At 35.9% G+C, this 26,426-nt stretch overlaps 1 protein-coding gene across 1 annotated transcript in view; it reads right to left on the bottom strand.

Annotated features, from left to right (window-relative positions):
* DYNC2H1 (dynein cytoplasmic 2 heavy chain 1) overlaps positions 1–26,426 on the bottom strand; it is a 189,028-nt gene that overhangs the window by 132,434 nt on the left and 30,168 nt on the right. Inside the window, exons 31-53 of the mRNA XM_075050027.1 lie at positions 24,343–24,493; positions 22,611–22,813; positions 21,926–22,108; positions 21,532–21,714; positions 21,150–21,373; positions 20,219–20,334; positions 18,011–18,210; positions 17,106–17,370; positions 16,582–16,789; positions 16,072–16,201; positions 14,533–14,688; positions 13,215–13,474; positions 12,299–12,545; positions 11,392–11,543; positions 10,715–10,859; positions 9,344–9,446; positions 7,714–7,881; positions 7,455–7,579; positions 6,037–6,285; positions 4,463–4,571; positions 3,616–3,729; positions 2,639–2,781; positions 473–554 (exon numbers count right to left, since the gene is read on the bottom strand). Of these exons, the coding sequence (XP_074906128.1) occupies positions 473–554; positions 2,639–2,781; positions 3,616–3,729; positions 4,463–4,571; positions 6,037–6,285; positions 7,455–7,579; positions 7,714–7,881; positions 9,344–9,446; positions 10,715–10,859; positions 11,392–11,543; positions 12,299–12,545; positions 13,215–13,474; positions 14,533–14,688; positions 16,072–16,201; positions 16,582–16,789; positions 17,106–17,370; positions 18,011–18,210; positions 20,219–20,334; positions 21,150–21,373; positions 21,532–21,714; positions 21,926–22,108; positions 22,611–22,813; positions 24,343–24,493 (3,916 nt within the window). The remainder of the gene's footprint in view (positions 1–472; positions 555–2,638; positions 2,782–3,615; positions 3,730–4,462; positions 4,572–6,036; positions 6,286–7,454; positions 7,580–7,713; positions 7,882–9,343; positions 9,447–10,714; positions 10,860–11,391; positions 11,544–12,298; positions 12,546–13,214; positions 13,475–14,532; positions 14,689–16,071; positions 16,202–16,581; positions 16,790–17,105; positions 17,371–18,010; positions 18,211–20,218; positions 20,335–21,149; positions 21,374–21,531; positions 21,715–21,925; positions 22,109–22,610; positions 22,814–24,342; positions 24,494–26,426) is intronic.

Raw genomic sequence — 26,426 nt, forward strand, 5'->3', positions numbered from 1 at the left:
AATTTGAAGTTTTATTATAAAAACAAATTATTCTGAAAAGGGGGCATTACTTACAAGAAATCAGTTACGGGAGATAAGAATTATTAAAGTAAAATGAGCAAGTCTAGGACAAGAATAATGAAAACATATAGACTGAAAAACTCTCAAAATACGAAATGTTGAGGTTGTGAAATAACATCCACATAGAAGGAAGACACAGAACAAACAAAACAAGATGCAGCTTAATCAGTTTATAATACTGAATATACATAGCAATTGCTTGTGACAGAAGAGACTGGATTTGATCAGCCAGGATGTATGCTCCAGACTAATGTTCCCTTGTGCACAATGCCTGCCATGTGACCAATACTAAAGTCTATGAATATGCTAGCAAAAACACACTCAGAGTATCTATGCTATTATCTATGCCCAACACAGGACTGAATAAGTGTTTAATAAGTAACAGTAACTCATGGGTCCACCTAAATATTACCTGAATGTTTTTTCTTAAGTTCCTTATGTGCTTTTCCAGTCTTTTCTTGTTCATCTGAATCATACAGAAGCATTTCAGGTATCTAAAAAAATGAATGTGACTTTTTGTATGAAAATTAGAAACAATGAAAATCTGAGTTAAAATAAAAACCCCTAAATCTTCAATCTAGCTTCCCATTTAAAAAGACTGACTATGATAGCTTTATTCAGAATAAGGTATTTACAGAATATTTATAGCATTGAAAAGATCAATTCTGTCTTTCCCCATCACTGATAACTTCATAACAATAACACAAATAACTCTTACAATAACACAAATGTCAAAGATGTAAAAAGATATACAACTCAACAGGAAATGAGACAGTCTTAAGTACAACTGCTGTGGATATAACACCGGAATTAAACAATGCCTAAGTCTAAGTCTTTTAAGCATTCTTCATGGTCTAAGAGTAGACTTACCTTCATATGTTATCAACTATACAATGTACAATAGTAAAAATAAACAAAGTATATTCAAAGGTTCTGGCATATGACTAAATGATAAGCCTCCACTTAAAAAAAAAAAATCCCTACTGAAGTGAAAGTGAAAATACTCTGAAAAAAAATTTTTAACTGTGGACAGAGCTGGTCAAACATTTTTTCCAAAAACGTTCAATATAACTTGCCATTGAAACTGAACACAATGGCAGGTGGAGGACCCCAGTAACCCAGGCAGAAATGGACACTCTGCGCCATCTGCTCCCATGGGTCTCCCAGGACAGCGACCAACCCCCATGGTCCATGTGTGAAACCCATCATGATGAGTCAATGGGAGAGGCCAGATCACCTTAACAGACTAGACTGAGGGGGTTACTGCACAGGAGTCTTGGGACACATTATGGGATGCAGTGGAACAGCATTTCAGATTGCACAAGACTTACTATGGGTTGGTGAGGCACCCACAGGAGTTGGTTGCCAGAGGGACTAGAAGGTCCAGGCCAACTGCCTGAGAGACTGTAGAGTCTGGGAGTCAAATGAGAGCCAGCTGCATGTGTCTCTGTGTGGGTACATGTACGTGTATCCACCTGTGCAGAACACAATGGGGAGATCCTAGATCCAAGGCCAGCTACCAGACAGACTGGAGGTCTAAGTCCAGTTACTGGAAGGATCCACTGTGTGTGTGTGTGTGTGTATGCACAGTGAGGCAGTCTGTACCAGCAGCTGGAGTGGGGCTGCAGCCTCAGAAGTTTGTACATCCAGATGTCAGCAACTGGGAAGACCAGTAGATCCAGAGGCAATTACTGGAGGGTCTGTGTGTCAGTGCCCAGCTAGTAAGGGAATCCACATTCTGCACATGTACATATTTCCCACTAACAGACCTTCATTGTGATTACTCAGAGAGGGGAACAGGATGATGCCAACAGTGCTGCTTCTGTTTGTGCTCAGGGTTTCTGTTTGTGTTGTTCTGTGTGGCCAGTCACATAAATATATATATGTGCTGTATGTGTGTGTTTGTGTGTGTGCCTACTGGGAATACACGCTCAGCTTCACCACTGGTTCAAGTTGGGGCTGTGAAGCTGTGGCAGCCTTGCCCCTATCAGGCTACTGGATTTGGCAATCTCTTAACATATAAAAGTAATATACATCTTTCTCAAACTTACACTGTGAACATCCCGAAATAAGCAGATTTTGATCCTAAAAAGAACACACTGACTCCATTCCATCAGCAAAACACTTAACAAAGATTCAAGAATAACATAAGGTCTGCAGTGCAATCTTAGATCTACAGCAGCTCATATACACATAACAAACCTATTTTTAAACTAGCTGTCAGGCATACTAGTAACAGCAGATATCATCAGCATAGCTGGCTTTAACATTTTGCTTACAGCATATTTGTATTTTGTTCTTAAATGCTGTGTTTGATCAGTCACAGTAGGCAGCATTTTGTTCATATCAGTCCACAGAGAGAATAAAACATGATGCTACTGGTAGAATAACAATGCTAATATTACTTAACTGTTCTGCAGAATTTTCTGTCTTTGTAGAACTGCATAAATAGATTAAATAAACACAGTGACAATTATTCCTTCACAACTTTAAATATTTTGATCTTATTCACCAAAGCTCAGTTATTTTTGGAGATACTAATTTAAAGAAGTCACAGTTTTTAATTAATGCAGTTTACCTTTTTCATACTGTTTTCTGACCAGGTTTCCATCCACAAAACCTGACATTTCTTGTATAGTGCTGGATTACTTTCACAGTTTATTGTGAAATTTAAATTGGTAGAATCCATGATCAAGACAACATGCAGATTTTGTTGGATCCCTAAGAAAATGTAACATATTAAATATTTAGTAGATGACAATCTGACTACATGATGGTAGATTTATTGTAAATATAACATCATTTACTGTCCTTATTTATCACAAGGTAACGTCTGAAAAAAGGTAGTATTACACCACATCAGACTAGGGCAGGAATGTTTATAAACAGAACTTAAACAAATTAATCTAATATCATGGATTCTCATTATGTATATTACAGTGTATTTTTTTAATTTAGAAGAGCTGACAATATTTAAATAGATACCACTAGTTCTCATTCCAATCAATATAGACCAATGGAATTAATTAGAAGTAGTTACAGGGCCCTTGAATATGACTGCCAACATCTGTATTCTTTCAGTCACATTCTTCTATTTATTTGGAAACTATCTAATCTTCTTGTTGGTCCAAGGAAGAAGCACAAATAATTAAGAAACCTATCTGTAAACCTGCTTATGATTACTCAGATTCCAAAGTGATTTGTAGGAACAATTGACAAATAGAAGAAAACTCTGTTACCAGATATATAAGCTAAACAAACCAGAAAACCATGGGGTCAAAAGCTTTCTTCCTTCTAAATACTTACACGAGCAGATTTCATAACAGCTTTGTAGAACATTCATGGATACAAAATTTCAGACAGAAGAATGGATTTTAAGCTGAAGGTTCTGTGCTCTCAAATATCATACTGTAATCATTACTCCTGCTTGGTTTTTAATAACCAACAAAGTTAAAAATGCACACAAAACAAGGACCGCATTAAAAATTATTTTCCATTATTACATCACTTTTGTAACTTTGTAATGAATTATAACTTATAATTCTGTTCACATACGGCATGTGAAATAGTTGAAAATTGGTCCTGTAAATCCATCTTGTGAAGCTTGATCCTTCAGAGGAGATAGCAATGGTTCTAATTCTTCTATTTTATATAGCCCAGGAACTTCTCCTATTTCAAGAATGAATTTAAAATGTCAGATCAAATATACTATAATTCTTCAAATTCCTTTGAAGGAATCACTTGAATCCTCTGTACAGAGAATTTGAATATGGCAGCGTTCACCTCCATACCTTCATGAGTATCATCCCATGTACTTCATCATTCTTTTTATATGAAAACAACAAAGCAAATTATAGTGATTCAATCTACCCAAAGACAGTGATCCAATACTGCATACAAAACAAATCAAACCAGACTTTGTCATACACCAGAAAACAGAAACATGAAAGAGAGTAGTTATCTAGGTCCTCAGACACAGAGGTTTAACACTGGATGATGGGAATCTGATAGCATAAGGAGACTTTACTGGTGTTCATTTAAGTAAAGGATTCAGTCTATGCAATCTAGTAAAACATTGGGACACCTGTCAATTTTGAAAAAGGAAGCTGTAGAGTAGAATACATTATCATTTTGTTGTTACACTGTTATAAAGAAGTCCTCTGAAATAAGTTACTTGCAACATTGAGGAATTGAAAGCACCCGTACTGTAGGGTAGGCTAAAGGATAGGTAAGTGAACTTCAAGTCAGTTTCTCATGTACAAGCATTCTAGCTAAAACAGTGTAGAAAGCTAACACACACTTCTGGTATGGACATAAAGTGAGAAAACTTCATCTAAATCTGCCTCATTGAGCTAACTCCATGTGGTAAAGTAGTACCGTAATCTTCTTGGACTTGTCTCACCTGAAGACAGTAAACTGTTGATCATCTCAAGGAACGTGGAATGAACAAACTGATAGTCTTCAAGCAGCAATACCACCTGCTGTGCTTCAATGCCTGCAAGCTCCATCACCTAGAAGGAGGGAAGACATTTAAATCTCAGTATATGGAATATATGTATTATTCATAAGAGAATTATAATCTTTCCTTGATTATATATTACATAGGTATTTTCCCCACAGCATCTACACTATTATATATTTACAAAAGATTACTAGGTGATTCAGTTATATGAGATATCAAATATAAAGAACATTCTACCTAGATGTACAGCTTGGTAATGAAAAATTAATGAAAACAGACTCTTTCATGGAGTATATTTACTTTCCAGATGTGACTCAATTATACAGTTGTATCACTCCTTTGTGTGGGCTTAGCTCTAGAATTTTCTTTAGCATTGCTGAAGGTACTGAAAAACTCCTGATTCAAGGTTTGCATTTGTTTTTAAATAATATGTACACTTTCATCAATCACTAAATTTTTACTTGATTCTGCCTGCGAGGACTTGAGGATATTAGCAGATGAAAAACTGAGTATGCCCTGGCAATGTGCGCTCACAGCACAGAAAACCAGTTGCATTCTGGGCTGCATCAAAAGAAGCATGGCCAGCAGGTCTAGGGAGGTGATTCTCCCCCTCTACTCCAGTCTCATGAGACCCCCCCCTGGAGTACTGCATCCAGCTCTGGGGTCCCCAACATAAGAAAGACATTGATCTGCTTGAGAGAGTCCAGAGGAGGGCCATGAACATGATCAGAGGGCTGGAGCACATCTCCAATGAGGACAGGCTGAGAGAGTTGGGGTTGTTCAGCCTGGAGAAGGCTCTGCAGAGACCTTATAGCAGCCTTCCAGTACTTAAAGGGGGCCTACAAGAAAGATGGGGAGGGACTTTTTACAAGGGCATGTAGCGACAGGGCAAGGGGTAATGGCTTGAAACTGAAAGAGGGTCGATTTAGATGAGACATAAGGAAGAAGTTCTTCAATGTGAGGGTGGTGAGGTTGCCCAGAGAAGCTGTGGATGCCCCCTCCCTGGAAGTGTTCAAGGCCAGGTTGGATGGGGCTTGGTCTAGTATGAGGTGTCCCTGCCCATGGCAGGGGGCTTGGAACTAGATGATCTTTATGGTCCCTTCTAACCAAAACCATTCTATGATTCTATGATTCAGCTAGTATCCTATTAACTGGCAAACCATAGTAGAGACAGAAAATAAAAATATATACAAATATGAAAATATATACAATAAAAAAAACTTTCCAATATTCACATAAACTTAGAATTTATGAAGTCCACAACACTCATAAGAACAGCTCTGGTATTCAAAAAAGTAGAGTTTCAGGTAATTACTATAAAAAACAGTACACACATCTAGACACTGAGAACTTCCAAAAATCTACTTGTATCATTTAGACTGTTGGCATTTTGCTTTTCTTAAAATATCTCTTCACACAACGCTTTTGTGTCCTTCAAAATTCCCATATTCTTTTCCTTTTTTTATTAGTACACACCTACAACACAACAAAATGGAAGACACTGAGTGACTTACATATTTAAGATCATTTTTGAACTGCTTCAGCTCATAGCCTCTGGAAATTTTGGGAGTAATCAGAACAGCTCCGTGCATATGACTAACTAAAGAGGTAACTGTTCGTCGACCTACACCACTCCGTCCTGCCAAAAGAAGTGATCCTCCAGGAAAACTCAGAACTCTGTCCACTTTAGACATATAACTGAGGACTTCTTGGAACAGTAAAATCTCTATCTCTTTTTTGTCTCGCCCATAATGAATAATACCCTATTAAAAAAGAAAAAAAGAAAATGTGTTCACTAATAATAAATAGAAGCAGGAAGACATGAAAGCATCAAACATTTAAAAGTTTAGAAAAGAAGGGCTTTAAAGCTTAAAAGACTATGCTGGTATTCATTACAAATAAATTATTTATGTGACAGAATTTAGATACCTTGCATATCCTTTATCAGTAATGAACAGATCACATTACCCCCACCACCAGTATACCCTAGAAGTTTTTGATATACTGAAATAGAAATCTACCACTGACTGAATTAAAATTAAATAATAGACCAGAACAAAGTCTGACCTGTGTCTCTGACTACAGATTAATTAATACATAACTTAAAAGAGTGGTTTAGGCAGCTAATTGCTGCATGATTGCAGATTATGGAATTTCCTAGTGAAACACACATAATAACAGGTCCTAAGATTAAATTTTGGCCTTGTTATACTTAATAAAACCTCATCTTTGAAGCCCAATGTAATTGTGCAGGCAGAAAAAAAACCAAACTCTCTGATTACTGAGGCTGTTGAACTTCATCATTTCCCATACAGTGTACTGGTCACAAGTTAGCAGTTAAGGAGAAGGAGTACTTTCCCATTTACAAGAGCAGTCCATCAAACACTACTAATAAGGGGAGATGATCTCAGTTATCTCATCCTGAAAATCAATCAGCCTAGCAGAGTTAACATGCTTGCATTTCCTCAACAGCTCATTTTGTGCACTTTACTGTTTAAAAGCACGACAAATCTCCAAACAATCTATTTGTATTTCTTCAAACAAAAATTACATTAGCAAATTACAAATTCAGAAAGTAAACATGTAATAAAACACTTTGGTACTCAAACAATACACAAATATATATGCACATCAATGTTTCTCAAAATGTAGTTCATCAAACTGTTGTAAATCACCATATGATATAATGATAGTCGCATATATAAATGCGACTCATGCCTTTTCATTAAAATAACCTTGCTACATGATGCTTTCTACTGACTGCCACAAAGCATCACAAACCTTCCCTCACTTAACCAAATGCAAAAGATGATTCCTTGAACAAGCAGCAGACCCCACCCTAAACCTGGTGCTCGCACGTTACTTTCTGCAAAAAAAGTCTAGAATAATTGCTGTGAATCCTTGCTGTGTATATTCTTTAATCTTGTCTCACTTTTTGAATAATATCTTTCAGGTCTGTTGAGTTTAGCCTGCCAAGTGGCCTCCCATGTGGTGGTAGTGCCTGTCCTGGTGTGATGAATGCCTCTTGACAAGCTCCCCAAGTTACATAGAAGATATCTATGAAAACAAAAGGAAACATTTGAAAGTTTAGGTGCTCAGCTCATATGCTATCTGATTTGATCAGACTGATTTGATTAGGCAGTTCCTAAACAAATATTTCAAGTCTGTGTAGTATGCCTCAAATGGTTTACCTGCCATATTGTCCAGAACATCTGAGCCCCAATCACCTTGAAACACTTTCATCAAAACATTATCAAATACATGAAGTTCTTTCATGCCAACAATTTTGTCACGGAACAAACGACGTGCTTCGTAAGCAACGATTTCCAATACATAGTCTGCAGTTTGCATCAATGATCCTACAAAATTTAAGGAGAGATTATTTTATATATTTATAATAAATTTTACATTTGTCAAATTTTCCATTTCAAAATATGAGATTGAAAATGAGTAAGTGAAACTACATACCAGCAGGAGAGCATCAGTAAGGAAGAAATAAGAGAAAAAGTAAACATTATGAAGTGCTTTTTTTTTTAATTAAAACAAGTTCTCCAGTTTAGTGCCAGCATTCTAATGAAAATGAACAAGGTGTTGCACACAAAGAATAATTAAAAGACAAAATTCCAGGCAATGAAAACAAGAAAATCCAGGACACTTAACAGGGAAGAGAAAGACTCATAACAAATACTAAAATAATAATAAATACCCAAAACAGTCTGTATTATAAAATGCTACTAGAGAATACAATATTCTTCACAAAAGAAGGAAGGTGAGATGAGTAAATGACATGCCATATTGTTCACCACTGAAAAAGCATATGCATATGTCACCTTCAGATACAAGAATGGAGTCCTTAAATGGGCTGAGATTACCCATTCATTGATTGTCAGTGTAGCTTTTCTGACCACATTCAAGCTACATTTATGCCATCTGATGATCCCAGAAAATAAACGGAAAGCAAGCACAACATTTTTACCACTTCCATACTCTTTAAGCAGCCCTCTATGTAACCCTTTAATTAATGTAAGAGCTAAAACACAAATAAGGAGTAATTGCTCATGATCTAGTAAAAATAGCAGTTTTAGAGAAACAAGATTAGAAAGAAGCCTATGCTGTCTATTTGGAAAAGCACACAAAATTTAATATCTTCACAAATTTTACCATTTCCAAAGTTAAGGAAAGAAGAACTTTCAGACTAGACCATAGTTATCAAGCATTCCCAAACTGTGAGAATATTTAGGCTCTTATATAGATATATGTAAACTTTTATACAGATAAGTTTTCTAAATGTTTTCTATATGTTTAAGGGTGGTTATATTCTTCTTTTGTTAAGTAGGTCATAGATGATGTGTATCAGTTGTAGTTCCACAGTCACCTCACCAGGTTTATACAGCTAGATATAAAAAGACAAGCATAAGAGGCAAGTCTCTGGGAAACCAGAAGACAAGACATGCTCCAAAAAACCCCAACCCCAACCCCCCCAAAAAACAACAACAACAAAATGGTGGGGAGTAGGGGGTACACTTCAAGTTCCCATAGTAAAGAATGCAGTCCCAACCTACTAACACCCCATAATCTATAAATAGCTCCCACACATATTTTAAAATATCACTGGAGTTTTTTAAACTTGTTTACTATATGTTATGGAATTAACGGTTAGGCATTTTTACCCTTTACTGAGTTACAGACAGTTCACAGATTTTTAGAAAGAGTACCATAGGTGAATGAGTTGCATGTGGAGTCAACAGTAAGACTAGCATCAATAATAATTTAGGCCATTTTAGAACTGCTTTATCAATGAAAACCAAGTAAGTGACTTACCACCTGCTAAATCATATCTGAATAAACCAAGAACCCACTGAGTAAGAATACGTGGTGTAAAAAGGTAATGACTGTAGTCATCAACTGTGAATTTCGCTCGTACCTAAAAATGGAAGTTAAGAGGAGGGGGGGAAGTGATGTTTTAAAATGTAAAGCACCTGGAAATGTAGTTTTAACTTTTTCTAAAATACCAAATAAATTAGTTTTCTATTTGTTCTATATATTTAGATCTTTTATTAATGTACTCTTTAGTTTTTTTGAAAAGCGCAGAGATGAATTGTTTGAATCTTGTTTTCTGACCACAAAAGATTTTCTCATAATGAGAACATTTCTTCTGTACTGTTTTTGATGCAAACAACTGCACATTTCACCTACAACTGTTAGTGTAATATTATTAGACAAAACACACAATTTTTTTTAAAGCAATACCAAATATAAAATGCAAAGGAAATATGTAAGCGTAGCAAAAAACTACCTATATCAGTAACACTTGGTCACTACAAAAGACTTCTTATAAAAATACTATCTCTTCCCCAGAGAGGATATTTGAATTTGCAATTATATCTTTAATTCAAATAATAACGGCCTTCATCAGTTATTTGGTTCTAGTATGGTGAGATTTAAACTTAGATTTCTTAGAATGTATTGATAACATCATATGAAACTCCTGCTAACTGGTGCATGCTAGCCAGTGACTATACCCACATTCCAGTCATAAAGATCAGTTTTATATCATGGTTCTGTGTAGGTGGGGATATGCATACATTCTTGGAAAATACAGTAAGCACTTACATCCCACCAGTAAGGCTATGTACATGATTAAGAAAAGCAAGTGCTTGAGTGTTTTGCTAGATAGAAGTCCGTAAAATTTTAAGTGGAAGGATAAAATGAACTTGTGTATCTAAACACCTATTTTTAACAGCGTATAATTTTAATAGGTAGTCCTTGATGTGTGTAAAGGACTCCACCCTCATCTATCTCTTCTCTATTCATAATAGCATCCATAACATCTGAGCACATAACAATCTCTGAAGTACACTGACTCCTCATCCATTAAGTAGGAAAACGCTACTATCCACATTTTACAAGTCAGGAACTGAAAGCATAGATAGGTTAAGATGCTTGCCAAAATCATACAAGAAATCCGTGGGAAAGCAAGACCACTTACTGCTTACTCAGTTTGCCTCTAATACCTAGGATTCTCTGCAAATAAGTAGCTGTAAAATTGATACCAACATTATGAAAAAGATATAAACTTGGATTTTAATACTGATAAACCTTTTTATTCTCGTTAATATCAAAAGCTAATTATTAAAAAAAAAATAATCTGAATTCTCCACCTCCTTGAAAAAAGAAATTGAGTTTCCATACCTGTTCATATACTTGAACCATAGATCCTGCTAGCTGATGTATTTTTGGTAAAGAACCCCAAACAGGGTGATTCTTTAGGTTTTTCTGTAGTACAGGTTCCAAGTAGGCACTATAAATAGTTTGCAGTTGGTCTCTTTCTGGATAGCTATAAAGAAAAAAAAAAAAAGTAATCATTATGGACTATCATAGTTATTTTTTTAATTAAAAAGATTCAAAGTTATGCATACAATTACTAAGAAATTTCAATGAATAGCATCTCCATCCAGCAACTTAGTAAAATTATCATTTTACTGCATTAGGCCACCCTCAGAAATTTTCTTAATACATCTGTAAATGTGTTCAAACTTAAAACCACCCAAACAAATTTCTTTTCAATTTCTCTAATTTTGTAACCAAACAGCACCTTAATACAAAACTGCAGAAAGCAGTTTACTGAAAGCAAAATCATCCAACAGGAAACATATTTCAAACACTTCACTATCAACAGGTAGATATAGATTGCTCCTTAGCTGGTTTCTAGTGCCAAGAGGCTCCGAACAGCACCGAATCTGAAGATCCCAAACTGTTAGAAAAGATGAAAGACTAGAATAGCCACATCTTTGTAAAGACTAGATTGAGCAGAGGCCCTACAAACAGAATCTGAGTTCTGAGTGTCAAACTAATTTCCACATACTTACTCAATTGCACAGACACGAACAATAGAAGTAAATCTGGAGGTAAGTTTATGTCTTCCTAATGTTCCTCCAGCAGACATGGAAGCCACAATTTGAATGTTTTCTAAACCAACCCATTCCAGATTTTCATCATAAAATCCTTGATATGTAAGAACCTTTAATAATTAAATAAATATTTCATTAAAAGAAAGCCAACAGAGTGTTAAAATAGAAAATGTAAAAAATTAGTGAGAAGTATACCATTATTACTGTTTTCTTAATTGCCAGAGGTGTACTACCCCTCCCAGTTTGGTGTCAGCTGCAAACTTGCTGAAGGTACACTCTGCCCCATTGTCCAGATTATTAATGAAGATGTTAAATAGGTACTGGCTTCCAACTAGACTTTGTGCCACTGATCACCTCCCTCTGGGCCTGGCTGTTCAGCCAGTTTTCAACACACCTCACCATCTGCGTATCCAGCCCATGCATCAACAGCTTTTCTGTGAGGATCTTTTGGGAGACAGCATCAATGGCCTTAGTGAAGTCCAGGTAGGCTATACCCACTGCTCTCCCCTCGTTTACCAGGTCTGTCATTTCATCATAGAAGCTTATCAAGTTGTTCGGGCATGACTTGCACCTTGGTGAAACCATGCTGACTACTCCTGATGATTTTCTAGTCATTCATATGCCTACTGCATCACAACTCACTGAGGTGAGCACTGTCTGTATTTACGTATGTATATAAGCCAAATAAAAACGGTACCTTAGTTCTGGCTGACACCTACATATTCTAAGTACAAACAAAACTAATGTCAACACAGAAGCAGGATGTTAACTTTAAAAATATTCAATGATAGGTATTTACTACATACACTAAAGTATTTCCAGTATACTTAAAGTCTTCTTATAAATAACAGACATAAGCGTTCACCTGCTGTAGAAAAGCCACGAGAGTGCTTGTTCCCCATTTATCAGGTTTGGGTAGATTGATATCCTTTAAGTACAAAACAAGCCTTTCACAGTCCTTTGGTCTGTATACTCGCCCAGTGTTTGTACTGATTACAATGCAAGTTTGATTTAATTTTTGTAGAAGCTGTTGAGAAGTAGTCTGTGCACTGCAGTGAATGGTAGCAATCTGAGTCGATCGGAGTTGAGAAAATGCATAATGAAGCAGCATCCTAAAAAAGCAAATGTGTACATACATATAAATATAAGTAATACATAAATGCATTAAAATGTGTATCCAAAGATATTGTGTAGTTTTTTAATTAAAATGCATATACTGCATACTGTATTAATGTAATAGTTGATGCATGAAGTTTGCTGAATTAAACATTCTTGCCTTTAAAATTGTAATATTTTTGATTCAAGAAATTCAATAAAAGTATAGCATACAGCTACACAAAACAAATACCTAGCCTAAATACCTTGTATATAGTGATCCAGCCCAACTAAATAAGGAACCTAAGATAGGCGACAGGATGAGCTAAATTCAGTTGCCTGCACACAGGCATCTAGTGCCTCTTGAAATGACACCAGATACCTCATGTGCCCTTCAGCTGTTGCTCCATGACAGCACGGGTTTTCCAAAGGTCCTGTTTCATATCTAAAAGCCTCATTCAGATGTCTTAGATTCATAGTAGCAGCCTGAACCTTCCCTGTAGATCTTCATATGAATTTACCTATTTGCCACTACAGAACGTTTGTTTCATTAGTAACCTAAACAAGTGATATTCTAGCAGAGGTCATATGATAAAACCATTATAAAAAAAATATTACAAACTTTGTCGAATAGCTAGAGGTATATTTTGCTTAAAATCTTGCTTAGAATAGGAAATACTTTTTACCCCTTTCCACATCCTTCAGGACCCACAAGAAGAAATGGCTGCTTATTGTTAAAGTCTAGCCAGGGTCTAAAGTAATCTAAACCTCTTTGCATGTCAGGGGTTTGGATGACAGGAAGTGTTTGAAGATTACTGAAGTCATCAGCTGTTAGATTTTCAGGTTTTTTTAGCTGATATAGCATTAGCTGTCCAGTCCCAGTGTCATAATAAGTGTCCAGTGGCTTCCTTGGATCTGGTGGAGATTCTTGTGCCCAAGTGAAGATCTTTAATAAAAATAAAAATAAAGCTTCTGTTAAATCCATACTCCTAATGACAAGATCTACAATTTCATGATAATCTAAAGAATGTTCAAGAATAATTCTGTAAAATCAAATATTTAATTCTTCAATTTGATAGTTTTAAGGCTGCCTTTGAAAATTCAATCATGTTATGCATATGCTTTATGATTTAAGTCCTTAACTTAATAGTAACGTATTACTCTTCCACATATTACTTTTTCATAATATAAAGAACATAAAATAAACTGTATTTAGCAAAGCTTTATATAAACTTTTTTTTGTATTAGGCAACATACTTAATAATAATCATAAGAATGAGATGACTCCTTCACATGCATCAATAACTAATTCCAGAAACTGAGTCTAAATCTTTACCATCTGCCCTGTACGTATGTTATAGCTCCAGGCTGTCTTTTGGAAGGAACTATTTCCTTCTCTCCAATACAAAACCTAAGTGAGATTGTGGAGATAACTCTCTCCAGGGACAGCCTTCTGTAGACACTCTGGACCAGCAGACCCACACAGTTTTCCAACATTATTCCCCAGTCCTTGTGCCCTCAAGTATCTACACAAAGACAGAACCTCACCCCAGTGCATACAATACATATCTTCAAAATAATGCTGTAAGAACACCTCCCAAGTGAGGTGCAACAAAGCCCTCACATTATTATTTCAAGCATCCTGAACAGAAAAAAAAAAACCACAAAATAAATCTGTATTACATATACACAACACATATACACACACAGAGTCTGCTATAGTGGGTCCTTGCATAAAACAGTATGGACAGAGGCCATTCTGTATCTTTTGCTGCAGCACCAAAGGGTTGCTATCTGAGGTGGATGCACTTAGCAGCGTTATCAGTGACATATGAAACATTCCTTTACTTCTCAGCTATTTCCCTATAGACAACACAGACTGCAAACAAATTAGAGCACAGAGATTCAATTATTGTAAATTTGCATTGTTAGAAGATCACAGAAAATCACTATTCCTACTACATATATTCAGAAATTTTTAATAAACTTGCTGAAAAATATTACCTCTTTTGCAAATTCTTGTCGTGATTTCATGTTGAGATTGCCACCAAGACCACGTAACAAGTTAATAATAAACTGTCCATGATCGGTACAGCCATGAAGATGAGACAGTCCATTCATCACAGTTCCAACTAAACTTGTTTCTACCACAGAGTCATTCTGTAAATTGCAAGTGGTGGTAGATTTAAATATATTCCTAAAAATAAATGTGATGTATTGCTAGCCGACTATTACTCATTGCTCTTTCACACTTCCACAGATGAGGAAAGATCTCAACACTGCTGTTGTTCTACAAAAGTCACTTGACATGAAATTATTTTTAAGCATTGATTTGGAAGTTTTAATTCCAGACTATGTACTGATGTAATTTAGGATAAGCAATCAGAAATTTCCTTACAGATTTTGAGAATCTGTAAGAAATCAACATAACTGTATATTGGAAACCTCTCTCGTGAATGGGTTCTTTATGGATTTTGCTCTTTAACACCAAAGGGGATTTGCAGCCTCAGGATCAATATCATGTTTCTTCCTCTGTATCCACCTGAAGATACTGTAAAAGTCTAAAAATCTCCATAGGTGAAAGAACCAAGATAGGAAATAATACTAAAGACACAACAGGACCATATACATTCCTCAAGGGGAGGTAATGCAGGTCTCCCAAACACTAGCTTACTGGCCACAGCAGTGGGGCTATCTCCTAAATAACGTTTTGTGCAATGTAATCCACTTGTTCAATACAAATGCAACTCTTTCAGAAGAAGGGGAGGCAGGGAAGCATCTAGAATCCTTAAGAAAATCCAGCATATGCAAAACAATTATCTTGATGTACGTCCCAGAATCACAGAATCCAGATAATGTACAAGGTTTTGGACTATCCTTTTTTAATATTGTAATTACATATTACCCTTCGCCTATTAAAACATCTTTCAGTTAAGGTTTTGAGAAGAATACTAAAGAGCTAAAGTTATATACTTAAATCCAGGACACATTAGTGGGAGCTGTTAAAATTCAGCATTCTGAATAATCAGATTACTTTTTTAGATATGCCTCTATCAATTTTTTTAGGTATCTAGCATTACATTTCTCTTCAACCTATTAGAAGCTTCAGTCTACAACATGCAACTTTTCAAATTTTAGCTATTTTTTTGTTATAGACAATAACTTAAATCTAGAAAAACAATTTCTTCACTTTTCCATTTTTTAGTTTAGACATTCAGAACTTTCAGATCTTTGAAAACATATAGAAAAATGTCTGGTATGGAATATTACAGACAGATACTAAGTTTCACAGAAATACATGCATTTCATTAGTTAAAATTGTATTAAATGTTTCAAAACTTTAAGTACAACAACCAGTTTTTGGAAACTGATTAGAATAGTTCCAGTATGACTCTTATTAAGAAAACAGCTATCAAAAAAGTACTGAGACTTTTTTTAACTTAAAATTTAAAAATTAATATGAATGGTATCTTTAGTGTCAAACTAGAAAAATGGATCATCCGTAACAGAAGCTGAAATTTGATTAAGTATTCAGTTACTAACCTTCTTCAAAACCCAGTTTAAAGCCTTTTCAAAATAGTCCCCAATCCAATTTTCAAGGTTATATCTGCATTTTTCAGGCTGACTTCTTAGCCAAGACTTTATCAGAGAATTAAGATCTGTATCTTCATCACTAAGCCAAACCAAACAAAAACAAGAGTCAAATACAAGGCATCCACATCTTCACATAGACAGGTTCAAAGCAACAAAAAATTCTAGGAAAAGTTCAGGGAAATACTTTCAAAAGAATTTCTAACCAATATTTGAGCTCTCTAAGGGTCACACACAAACAAAGAATCCACTATGCCTCTTTCAAGAAGTCTGAGATACATTAGCCAAAAGATTATAAGATGACAGCACAAAAGGGACATGCAACCTAAAGCAAACTTCCCCAGTGATTTGCTTCATAACTGTAAGCAAGTAATTAAATTGTTCCATCCACTGCAGACTATCTTTCAAGAAGAGTAAGTATATATGCTTAATTTAAAAGTATGTAATAGTCCTGTAAGTTACCTCAGAAAGATCATTCCCATTCGAGATACTGTAGCAGGAGAGGCACAGCTAAGGTCATGAGTTTCAAATATAAAGTTGACATTTGAGCCAAATTGAATTCTTTCTCCACTGGGCATAGTCAACAATCTATTGTCGTCCAAAACAGAATTCAAAGATTCAATCCATTCGGGATCAATATCACCATCACAAATTATCCATGAAGTAATATCTATTTCCAGACACAAAAATAAAATATCAAACTGAATAAAAACACTTAAAGAATATTGCCCCTTGCTATTTTAACACTATTTAATACTATTCCTTCATTATAACTTAAATATAAGTTCAATGAAGATATTCCTTACATGCTTTACCTTCTGCTATTTTTGTTATATATGCATCAGTGTTCTCGACTATGATTGTCACCAAAAGTTTTTCTTACCTTAATGCTATCCACAAATAATAACATATTATAAAAATGTAACTAAAAAGAAACAATTTCAGTAATTTAAGCATAATGGTGTATAACTCCCTCACAAACATACCTCGGGGTTCTCGTACCACTTGTCGAGCACTATTTGTAAGCACGCCATCAGACCATTCTCTGGTATCCATGTCAATATGGCCTAGCAACTGATGTCGAGGCATAGCTTTGGGATTCATAGTATACTGTTTCACTACTTTGCCAGTTCTACCAAGTGCTGTCTTTAACATCCGCCAAAGTGTTGATTTACCTCCACCACTTGGACCTACAATAACTACACCCATTCTTTGACGCAGTTGTTCATATAATTCCAAAGCCTTCTTGATCTAGATAATAAAAGAGATAATGGCTATGTGGAGTTGTAAAGCTAAATCAATCATGTCCTTTTTTAATGTTTTTCCAATTTACTTTGCATGCAGTCACTTTGTTTCTATAATTTTTGTTAAACAATAGATATTTGCAGAAGTAATTAAAATTATGATACTAAAGAATATAAAGAAACTTGTTAGAAGCATTTCACTAAATTACTAACATAAAAATATCAGCCCTCTTTGCGCATATTTTTACTGAGAAATCACTGAACCTTTAGTCACAAAACTTCATCCAGCCCTACAATAAATAAATATAAGTGAGGCACAGAACTGCTTGATAAAACCAAATGTTCACATATTTCTTTCACTGTCCAAAACATTTACTGGTGTTTGTACCTGGCTTGAGTGAAACTGTGTGTCACATGTTCATATCTTAAGTTTCCTTGCACTATTTTTCTTTCAGTTACACAACTGATCTACCATGCTTCAAACATCTATTTTTTTATATACATGTAATTAGAATCTATCAGTCATTCTAACTTATTTATAAAAGATTTCTTTCAAAAGTAAACAGAAATGAGGCAAATGAATGTAATATTAATCAGTTCTAATTCAGAATAACTCATACTGTTTTGTTGCTGTAGTTGATGTCTACCTGGGTGCTTATAATTTCCAAGTTTGCTTCTTCAAAGACTTGTTGTAAAGCTGTAGTTAACTCAGCATACTCCACATCTTTAAAGTCAATGCCAGGAAATACATCTTTAACCAGTGCATCAAAACGTGCACAGTCTGCAAATGTAAGCTTTGACATGGTATTAAGCCGCAGAGCTTGAACCACCATGTGACTTTCATTAACTGGAAATAAAAGCAAAGAAACCAGATCAGTTTAAGCTGTTTGTTGGGGTTTTTTTCCTTGGAATATATCAGTGCTTGAGCCCATATTGCTAAGACATTGAAGGTGGAATCACAGTGCAGACTACATTCCAGTTCATGTACCACTCTACTTGGAAGTTAGATGACTGCCTTACTATAAGTATCATATATGCTCACAAATGCATTCCACACAGATATGAGATGGTTATGATGCTGGCCAGATAGTACATAATAGCCTTATGATTAAAGTGGGACTAAAAGTAGCGGTGCAGAATAGCTTACTTGTTAAAGCAGTAATGAAAGAAACTAAGGACCTGGATTCTAGACCTTACTGTGCCAGAGCCAGTTTGAAGTCACATCTCTAAAGTGCATCCTAATTAACTATGAATATTCCAGAAGTAAATACTCTCCACAACTCCTCTTGAATCTGAAGTACCATGGAAATGTGTTTTGGGACAAGAACTAAAACACCCACAAGAAAGCTTTACTCTGCCAGAAAAATAAAAATAGTCATGATGGGAAAGGCACAGGGCTCTGATGTCTGTTTTTTTGCTTTTTTTAATCAAATTACTTTCTCATGTAAAACACATACATTTTCAGAAAGCAAGACTAGGAACCCCAGGTGAAAATCATCCCATGTTTCTGCCCTCCTTCTGAATGCACAATTCCCCCAAACCAGAATGCACTATAGCCCAAATTCAACACAAGGGACAGAAAGTGTCCATTCCCTAACCTCCCTTTTTCCTGCAGCTTTCTCCTAAATGTTCCAGAGGTTAAGGATTAGTATATACCCTTCCCGAACTTGGAAAAAGTTCAAGGTTTTTCATCCTGAACAATGTCTTAAATGCAAATGCTTCTACAGGCAAATTTTTCTAGTTAGCATGACAAAAGGTTAAGAGGAAAAATGTTGACTTTAAAGAACATGATTTAGAAAGGTTGAACTGCTTTACTAAAGAAATAATACAAAATTTAAGCAACATTTAAGAACATGGCCAACATTTTGATAAGCCAAAGGATTTTGACTCAACGATACAAGCAGACATAAAGAAACAGGAAACTGCATTTGTTGGAAACATCTTAAGCTTCTCAGGCTAAGAGATAAAAGATTAATAAACAAACAAACAAACAAACAAACAAAAAAAAAAACCCAAACAACAAAGGAAAAACTCTGGGTTTAAATCATAAGCTAAATCCATCCATCCTGCCTTTGGGAGGGTTACTGAAAATTATATTTTAAACCAGACCAAACAATTTTCAGCAGATTTCACATAACTAAACATGAAGCTAAAATGTCATAGCAAGGAAGAGTGATAGGAATGTGCCCTAAAACACATTGCTGGTAATTCTTCTTTGGCAGATCCAAACAAAAGTCAATTAAAAATTCTTTAAAGTTGTCAGACCATTTGATATGCCACGAGTGGAAAACCATGGCCGTCTCTAAAACTTTTTAGATATATGTTGTTTAAATGAACAAAAAGTAGTAGTTGTGTCCTAAAGATGGGAAATGTCCATCCGTCCCACACTTTTAATTCCCACTCATTTAACATCTAAATAACAGCAATCATTCAAAAAATTCTTAAAAAAGAATACAGTGACCCAGTCTAGTCCAATACATTTCTATCATTTCTACCTGTCCTTATATTTGTCTCTGTCTACCAGTCCGAATCTATTGCCATGTGACAATTTTAGCAAACCTCAACTTTCCTGTCCTAAGCCAAGTGAAAACAAGAGTCTTTGAGAATCACTCAAAATCATCCCAGATTAAAGTCCTGTATCTATGTTCTTATTATATAAAAGCTCAATCTAGAATATGACAAGTCTTTTGTGATGTCCTTATGAAGGAGGACTTGCACAGATGTTTTTTTTCTTTTCTAAATTGCCTCCAGATCCAAGCCACAGCTTCTCAAATCTCCACTGAAGAGGAAAGCTGTAGTGAACAATATCTGTACAATATCCTAAATAATCAAAAGTTTGGTATGGTCAACCTTACTTTCTTGCTTTGCTTCACTTTTCTTCAGCTGATGAAGACGACTGCCACAGCCTTTCAAAACAGTCTTCAGTGCTCGTAAACCCCAATCATAGTGCTGCTGTGGTGTCAGAAGCTCCCTAAATTTAAAAATAGCAATACTGTAATAAGCTTTAGGTGACAGCACCTGAAATTTGTTTGGCAAATGAACATGCTCATAATATAGGTTTGGCCAAAAGAGAAACTGATGAGTATTTGGAGTGCCATCTGAAATGCATTACAGAGATACAAACAATGACACTCAGAAATTTTCAGAGGGAATATATTCAACTGCTAATGTATTTATTATTGTCCCTAACAGCACTAATTAAAACCTCTGAACTTTGTTCTCTCTAATATGCATACTTATAACCAAATAATCACTTGCATTTCAACAATTTCAAGAGTCTAAATTCAACACAATGCTTGTGAGTGTTCATATGCTCACATTCATATTTAGTGAGCATAATGGGAGCAGTACTTTGCCACCTTGAGATTATAGCTGTATTCCAGATATTTTCACACCTGAACGTCCCAATATATTGCAATATTTTTATTTTATAAGTTAAATTATTATCTACAGAGATTTGCATAGTATACCACTCAGAATTAAGAGCTGTACTGAATGTAAAACTCTAGATGACTCCAAACCTGTGGTTCTATGTCTAGTTTTGTTTCTGACACATAGCTTTCTGCAATATCCAAGTCATAAAATATTACAGAAGATTAACAGAAAGTACGTGTAGATTGTATCCCTACAGTCATGCTTTGGCATAGACTAGATGGAGAAGAAACAAGACAGCAGTGAGATAACCACAAACACCAATGCTAAAATAAAAGCAGGAGAGAAGAGAATTAGAAAGGTAACATGACTAAGTCGGGGGGGGGGGGGGGAGGGGCACACGGGGAAGCTTACCTTGCCAGACTAAAAATAGCCACTAATTTTCTACCAAGTATTTTAGCATCCTTAAAGCCTTCTGAATACAAAATCACTTCTGCAATGAGTTCATTGTCTGGATGAGTCATAGCAACTGGCCTGAAAAGTTGTTTGAGGTTATCAGGCAGCTTTTGTCTTCCTCCATAACCTTTTCCAGCAGGATTCAGAGTGATAAAAATTCCAGAATTATGATCCATTTCAACCTAGCATTAGAAGTGCAATGTAATAGCATATTGTCATACGAAACAGTATTGAGAAATGTTGGGTGGACTACGTTTAGTTACAGTAGTCAGTTTTTAAGTTTGACCTAGTTGTTTATAGACTATTTTTATAAGAAGAAAATAAGTAAGTTTTGCTGTACCTTTTTGCCAAGCATCTCACATACAGGACTATGTTTCTTCAATGCATGTTGAATTGTCTGAATCTGCATGGATACTGCAGACAATACAGCTTCCTCAAGTCTATTGAATTCATCAAAACAGCCCCAGGCACCACACTTCACCAAGCCCACAAATATGCGTCCCATTGACTTCACATCAATGCCCTTAAGATTAAAAAGGATACTATCAAAATTCAAATAACAAGAAAATAATGAAAGACTGTCTTCCCAACTATTAAAAAATATGTCATTACAAATAGCCACAAATTTCTAATGGAAACTCACAAATTATCAAAAGAATTTCTAGAACATAATATTCTTTTATGAAGTATGAGCACAGATACCCATTTCCTAAATTATACAGAACCATATTCACCTCATCACAATTAAAGACTAATACTTGTCTTCCAAGGAGTCCACCCAAGGCCTTCACTGATTCTGTCTTTCCAGTTCCAGCTGGACCATATGGATTTCCTCCAAGGCCCAGCTTCATTGCCTGAGTAAGAGTTAGGTAACACTTATCTGTCAAAGGTGTATAAACAAGTTTAGGGGAATTACCCTGCAGAAACAAAACAAATTATATTGATTGGTAGACAGAAATTATTGACAATGTAATTTTATTAATTTCATTCATAAGTCATTAATCTGAAAATATAACACAACAGTCAAGATTACTGTCTCATTAAGTAGATTAATTTGTTTACAGTTATGAAATTTTCCTGATTTTCTATCAAATGTCAAAGCATTGTGCAAATTTTTTTAGAATTATGGAAAAGGGGTCAACACAGATGAAACTGCACTCTGGTATATAAAAGTAGTAAGCATATTAGAAAATATTTATATTATAAGGTAGCTGCTTTACATACAACTTACATTTACCCCATCAATAACAAGAATGAAAATGATTACCCTATCTTTTAGTATTTTCTATGAAACAGTATGCTAAGGACACAACAAAGTTGAAAAAAATGGCAACAGCTGGGAGGCAACCAGCAGGATGTGTGAAATGAGAAAGCGACACATATATAAAAGCCATGAGGTAAAAATTAAAAATACAACACCTGATATTCGTAAGTATATTGGAGTTCAGCATCTACCATCTGAACATAACATCTTTGGTCTCTTATGTAAAATCTCAGCTGCTTCTTCCAAGCCCAGTCTTCAACATTGTGAACCTGAGCTTGATTCAGCTGCTTCACCACATCAATGTTATGAATGATATCAAGAATCAGAGCTTTAAGCTTGAGCTCAAGGATTCCTGATTCTGCAAATAACCACAAAAAAAACCAAAACAAACCAATCACAACAGTGTCGTAAGGAAGATACACATTACCCATTCTCAAATTCATTGTGCTGCTTTCTATTATCAGCAGATCTTATTCAGATCATGTTTCAATTATATATAAAAATATTATTATCTAAAGCAAGCAGCATAAAATCAGATCCTGACAGAGAATGTGAATCATCATGTAACTTCAGTTATTTAGAAGCGATTTTGTCTGCCTCTATGCTCGAGAGAGAGAGGCTTTTCTGGAAACCAATTTATTCCAGGAGTGTTTACAGCTATGTCCACTTCAGTAATCAGTGTGGCACAATCTGTTAATAGATCTGCTGTGGATCTGAAAACCATACTACATGCACTCGGGAGATTTTACTGAGCCTAATTAGGGTGATGTGGAATGAATGTTCATTAGCAGATTGGGTGTGTTAAGTATACTCTGAGAACATATTGTTTAATTTAGTTTCATTTGAAAGAAATCTAGTTTGTGTGCTCCTACACCATTCCATGATGGGAATTAAACCAAAGTAAGTGGGGATAATCAGGCAACTCACTTCAAAATCACACCTATTGTCCAAACTAAAAAGTTACTGTAAATGTATTATACAATAGATGGAATGAACACTCATATAACTGATGACATTTGTCCAATGGCTATAGAAAGAGCACAGAAAGGGAGCTTAGATGAAGAACCACACTTACAGACTGCTGAAGGTAGGTGATATGAATCCTATTCCTAATTAATATACCAGATGTTAACAGTTCATAAATTCTAAACTAGAATTTAATACAGTATGCAGCTATACAAATGTGGTGGAAGATTGTCAACTACATGTCAAATTGAGTCTTTTTATACATACAGGGTAAGAGTTGTTGTCACCTAACCTACTCTATAGAATTTTACATCTGAGGTAGTCATTCAAAGCCTCCCTTCTGGTGAAAGAGATGAATAAGCACTCAAAGGCATAATTATTCTAACCCATTTTGACTATAGAAGATTCAGAAAAATCATGTCTTGAGAATAACTAGTTTATCAGTTTTGCTACAGAGGTACTCAAGAATTATTAGTTCAGATGCAGATGTATACATCTAAGATAGAAAAAGAGAATGAACTACGCAGTTGTACAGAATATATTGGCATGACATAATGTACCTCAACTGCTGTTTGGCCAGTTCCTGTGAAACATAACACTAGAGCACAGTTCAGCAGGTGAGGACAAATTATCAGTAAATATATAAACCAAGAAAACATAAAAAGTTATTAAAAAATTAAAGAGGTTTGCAAATACTTAAATGCTCCAAGATAATATTTAATCTAAATAAACATTCATTATTCACTCTGAAATACTAAATACACTAATCTTGGCAGTAATAGGTGGGTAACTTTATGTAACTCAACCTTATGAACTCAAATTGAGACAGATTTATAAAATTTCCTGTTTAAATAAACAGAATGTTAAACACTATACAACTACATAGTCATTATACAGAATTATATATTATCATTTTTATACCTGTACACCCAGTATCTTCTATACTAGTATCCATGCTAGTATAATGTTCCAGTTTAGCCATGAGTTCTAATTCTAATTGTTGCAGATTATGGTCTTTGATAGCACTTTCAACATCTTCAGTGAACTGAATCTGTTCTGCCAAGGAAAGAATCTTTGGAAGAGAAAGTTCAAATTACATTTTATAAATAGAGAAAACATAAAGAAAAAAAGTTTTTCAATTCATTTGTAATTGCCTATTATGTCTGATATTTAAAGTATTTTACTTTATAATTTTTAAACAAAGCCTTACATTTGCTATGCTCTTAAGAAAAATATAGCCATCTTAAAACCTGACAAAATTTAGCAAAAGCTTGCAATGTAATCTAATACAGCAAGCCCCTTAGCTGTTCTACAGCATAAGGTAGCAAATTTTTTAAAGTATCTTTTCCCATTAATGATATACAGATGGAAACTACCATATTGTAGGCATGCTGAGCCCATATTCAACAGGCTTAGGAGCACCCCTGACTTTTTGTGTCACTGATCTGCTAATACAGTATTTTGTATTCTGTTTTCTAACACTACTTTACGTTCACTGGAAAAGCCCTGTCTGAGCTATGAAGGTTCAGTCAAATTTGGAAGCGGAAAGATCTGTAACAAAAAACTCCACCAGTTATGCCAATCCAAAGTTTCATAACAGTAACTACATTCTGGGAGACTAACCAGCAGTCCTGTGAGGGAGTGACAGACAGGATTACTGAGCAAAGGGCATGTGGTGATGTGACAGGAAGGGATTGCAAAAAACAACAAATGGGGCTTAAGCAGGGTCACCTCTAGCACTTGCATGTCAGCAAGGAAGTGCCTACAAGACAGCATTATGGAGAAATTCCCCAAACCCTCTCCAGAAACTCAGCACGCTGGGGTGTCTCTCTAAAATGCCTGTACACTAATGCACGCAGTGTGGGGAATAAACATAATGAATTAGAGATCTGTGTGCAGTTGTAGGGCTATGATCTTGTTGGGATCATGGAGACGTGGTGGGGTGGGTCCCATGACTGGAGTGTCACAAGGGAGGGATACAGGCTCATTAGGAAGGACAGGAAGGGAAGACAAGGAGGAGGAGTTGTCCTTTACTTAAGAGAGCAGCCGGAATGCATGGAGCTCTGTCTGCAGATGGATAAGCAGCCAGCTGAGAGCTTATGGGCTAGGATTAAAGAGAGGACAGGTCAAGGTGACACTATAGTGGGCATCTGCTACAGGCCATCTGACTAGGAAGAACAGATAGGAGCAGCCTCACATTCATAGGCTCTGGTCCTCATAGGGGACTTCCACCACCCTAATACCTGCTGGAGGGGCAACACAGCAGGACATAAACAATCCAGGAGGTTCCTGGAGTCCATGGATGACAACTTCCTCTTCCAAGTGACAGAGGAGGCAATGAGGACATGTACTTTACTGGACACAGTCAAGTGAAGGGCCACAAATATGATGAAGGGACTGAAGCATCTCTCCTATGAGGAAAGGCTGAGAGAGCTGTGACTGTTCAGCCTGGAGAAGAGAAGGCTCGGGGGGGGATCTTATCAATGTCTATAAATACCTGAAGGGACAGTGCAAAGAAGGCAGAGCCAGGCTCTTTTCAGAGATGTCCAGTGACTGGACAAGAGAAAACGGGCACAAACCGAAACACAGGAGGCTCTGTCTGAACAGTAGGAAACATTTTTTTACTGTGAGAGTGACTGAGCACTGGCAGAGGTTGCCCAGGGAGGTGGCGGAGTCTCCTTTCCTGGAGACATTCAAAACCCATCTGGACATGGTCCTGGGCAAAGCAGCTCTAGGTGGCCCTGCTTGAGCAGGGGCTTTGGACCAGATGACCTCCAGAGGTCCCTTCCCACCAGAACCATCCTGTGATTCTGTGTGATTCTCTCTGCTAGTGGTCAAAATTGCCTAAAACAATTTCATGTTCCTGACTATTTCTGCTTATACAGCTAAGCTTTAGAGACTATTATTTTAATCAGATTCAAAAAGAGCTTTTTTATGTTACTAAGTCTTAGCCACCCTGCATGTAACATTCACTACCAACTAAGATCAAGATTTACATCAAATAT

Source organism: Buteo buteo, chromosome 18 (assembly GCF_964188355.1).
Source record: "Buteo buteo chromosome 18, bButBut1.hap1.1, whole genome shotgun sequence".
Lineage (NCBI taxonomy): Eukaryota > Metazoa > Chordata > Aves > Accipitriformes > Accipitridae > Buteo > Buteo buteo.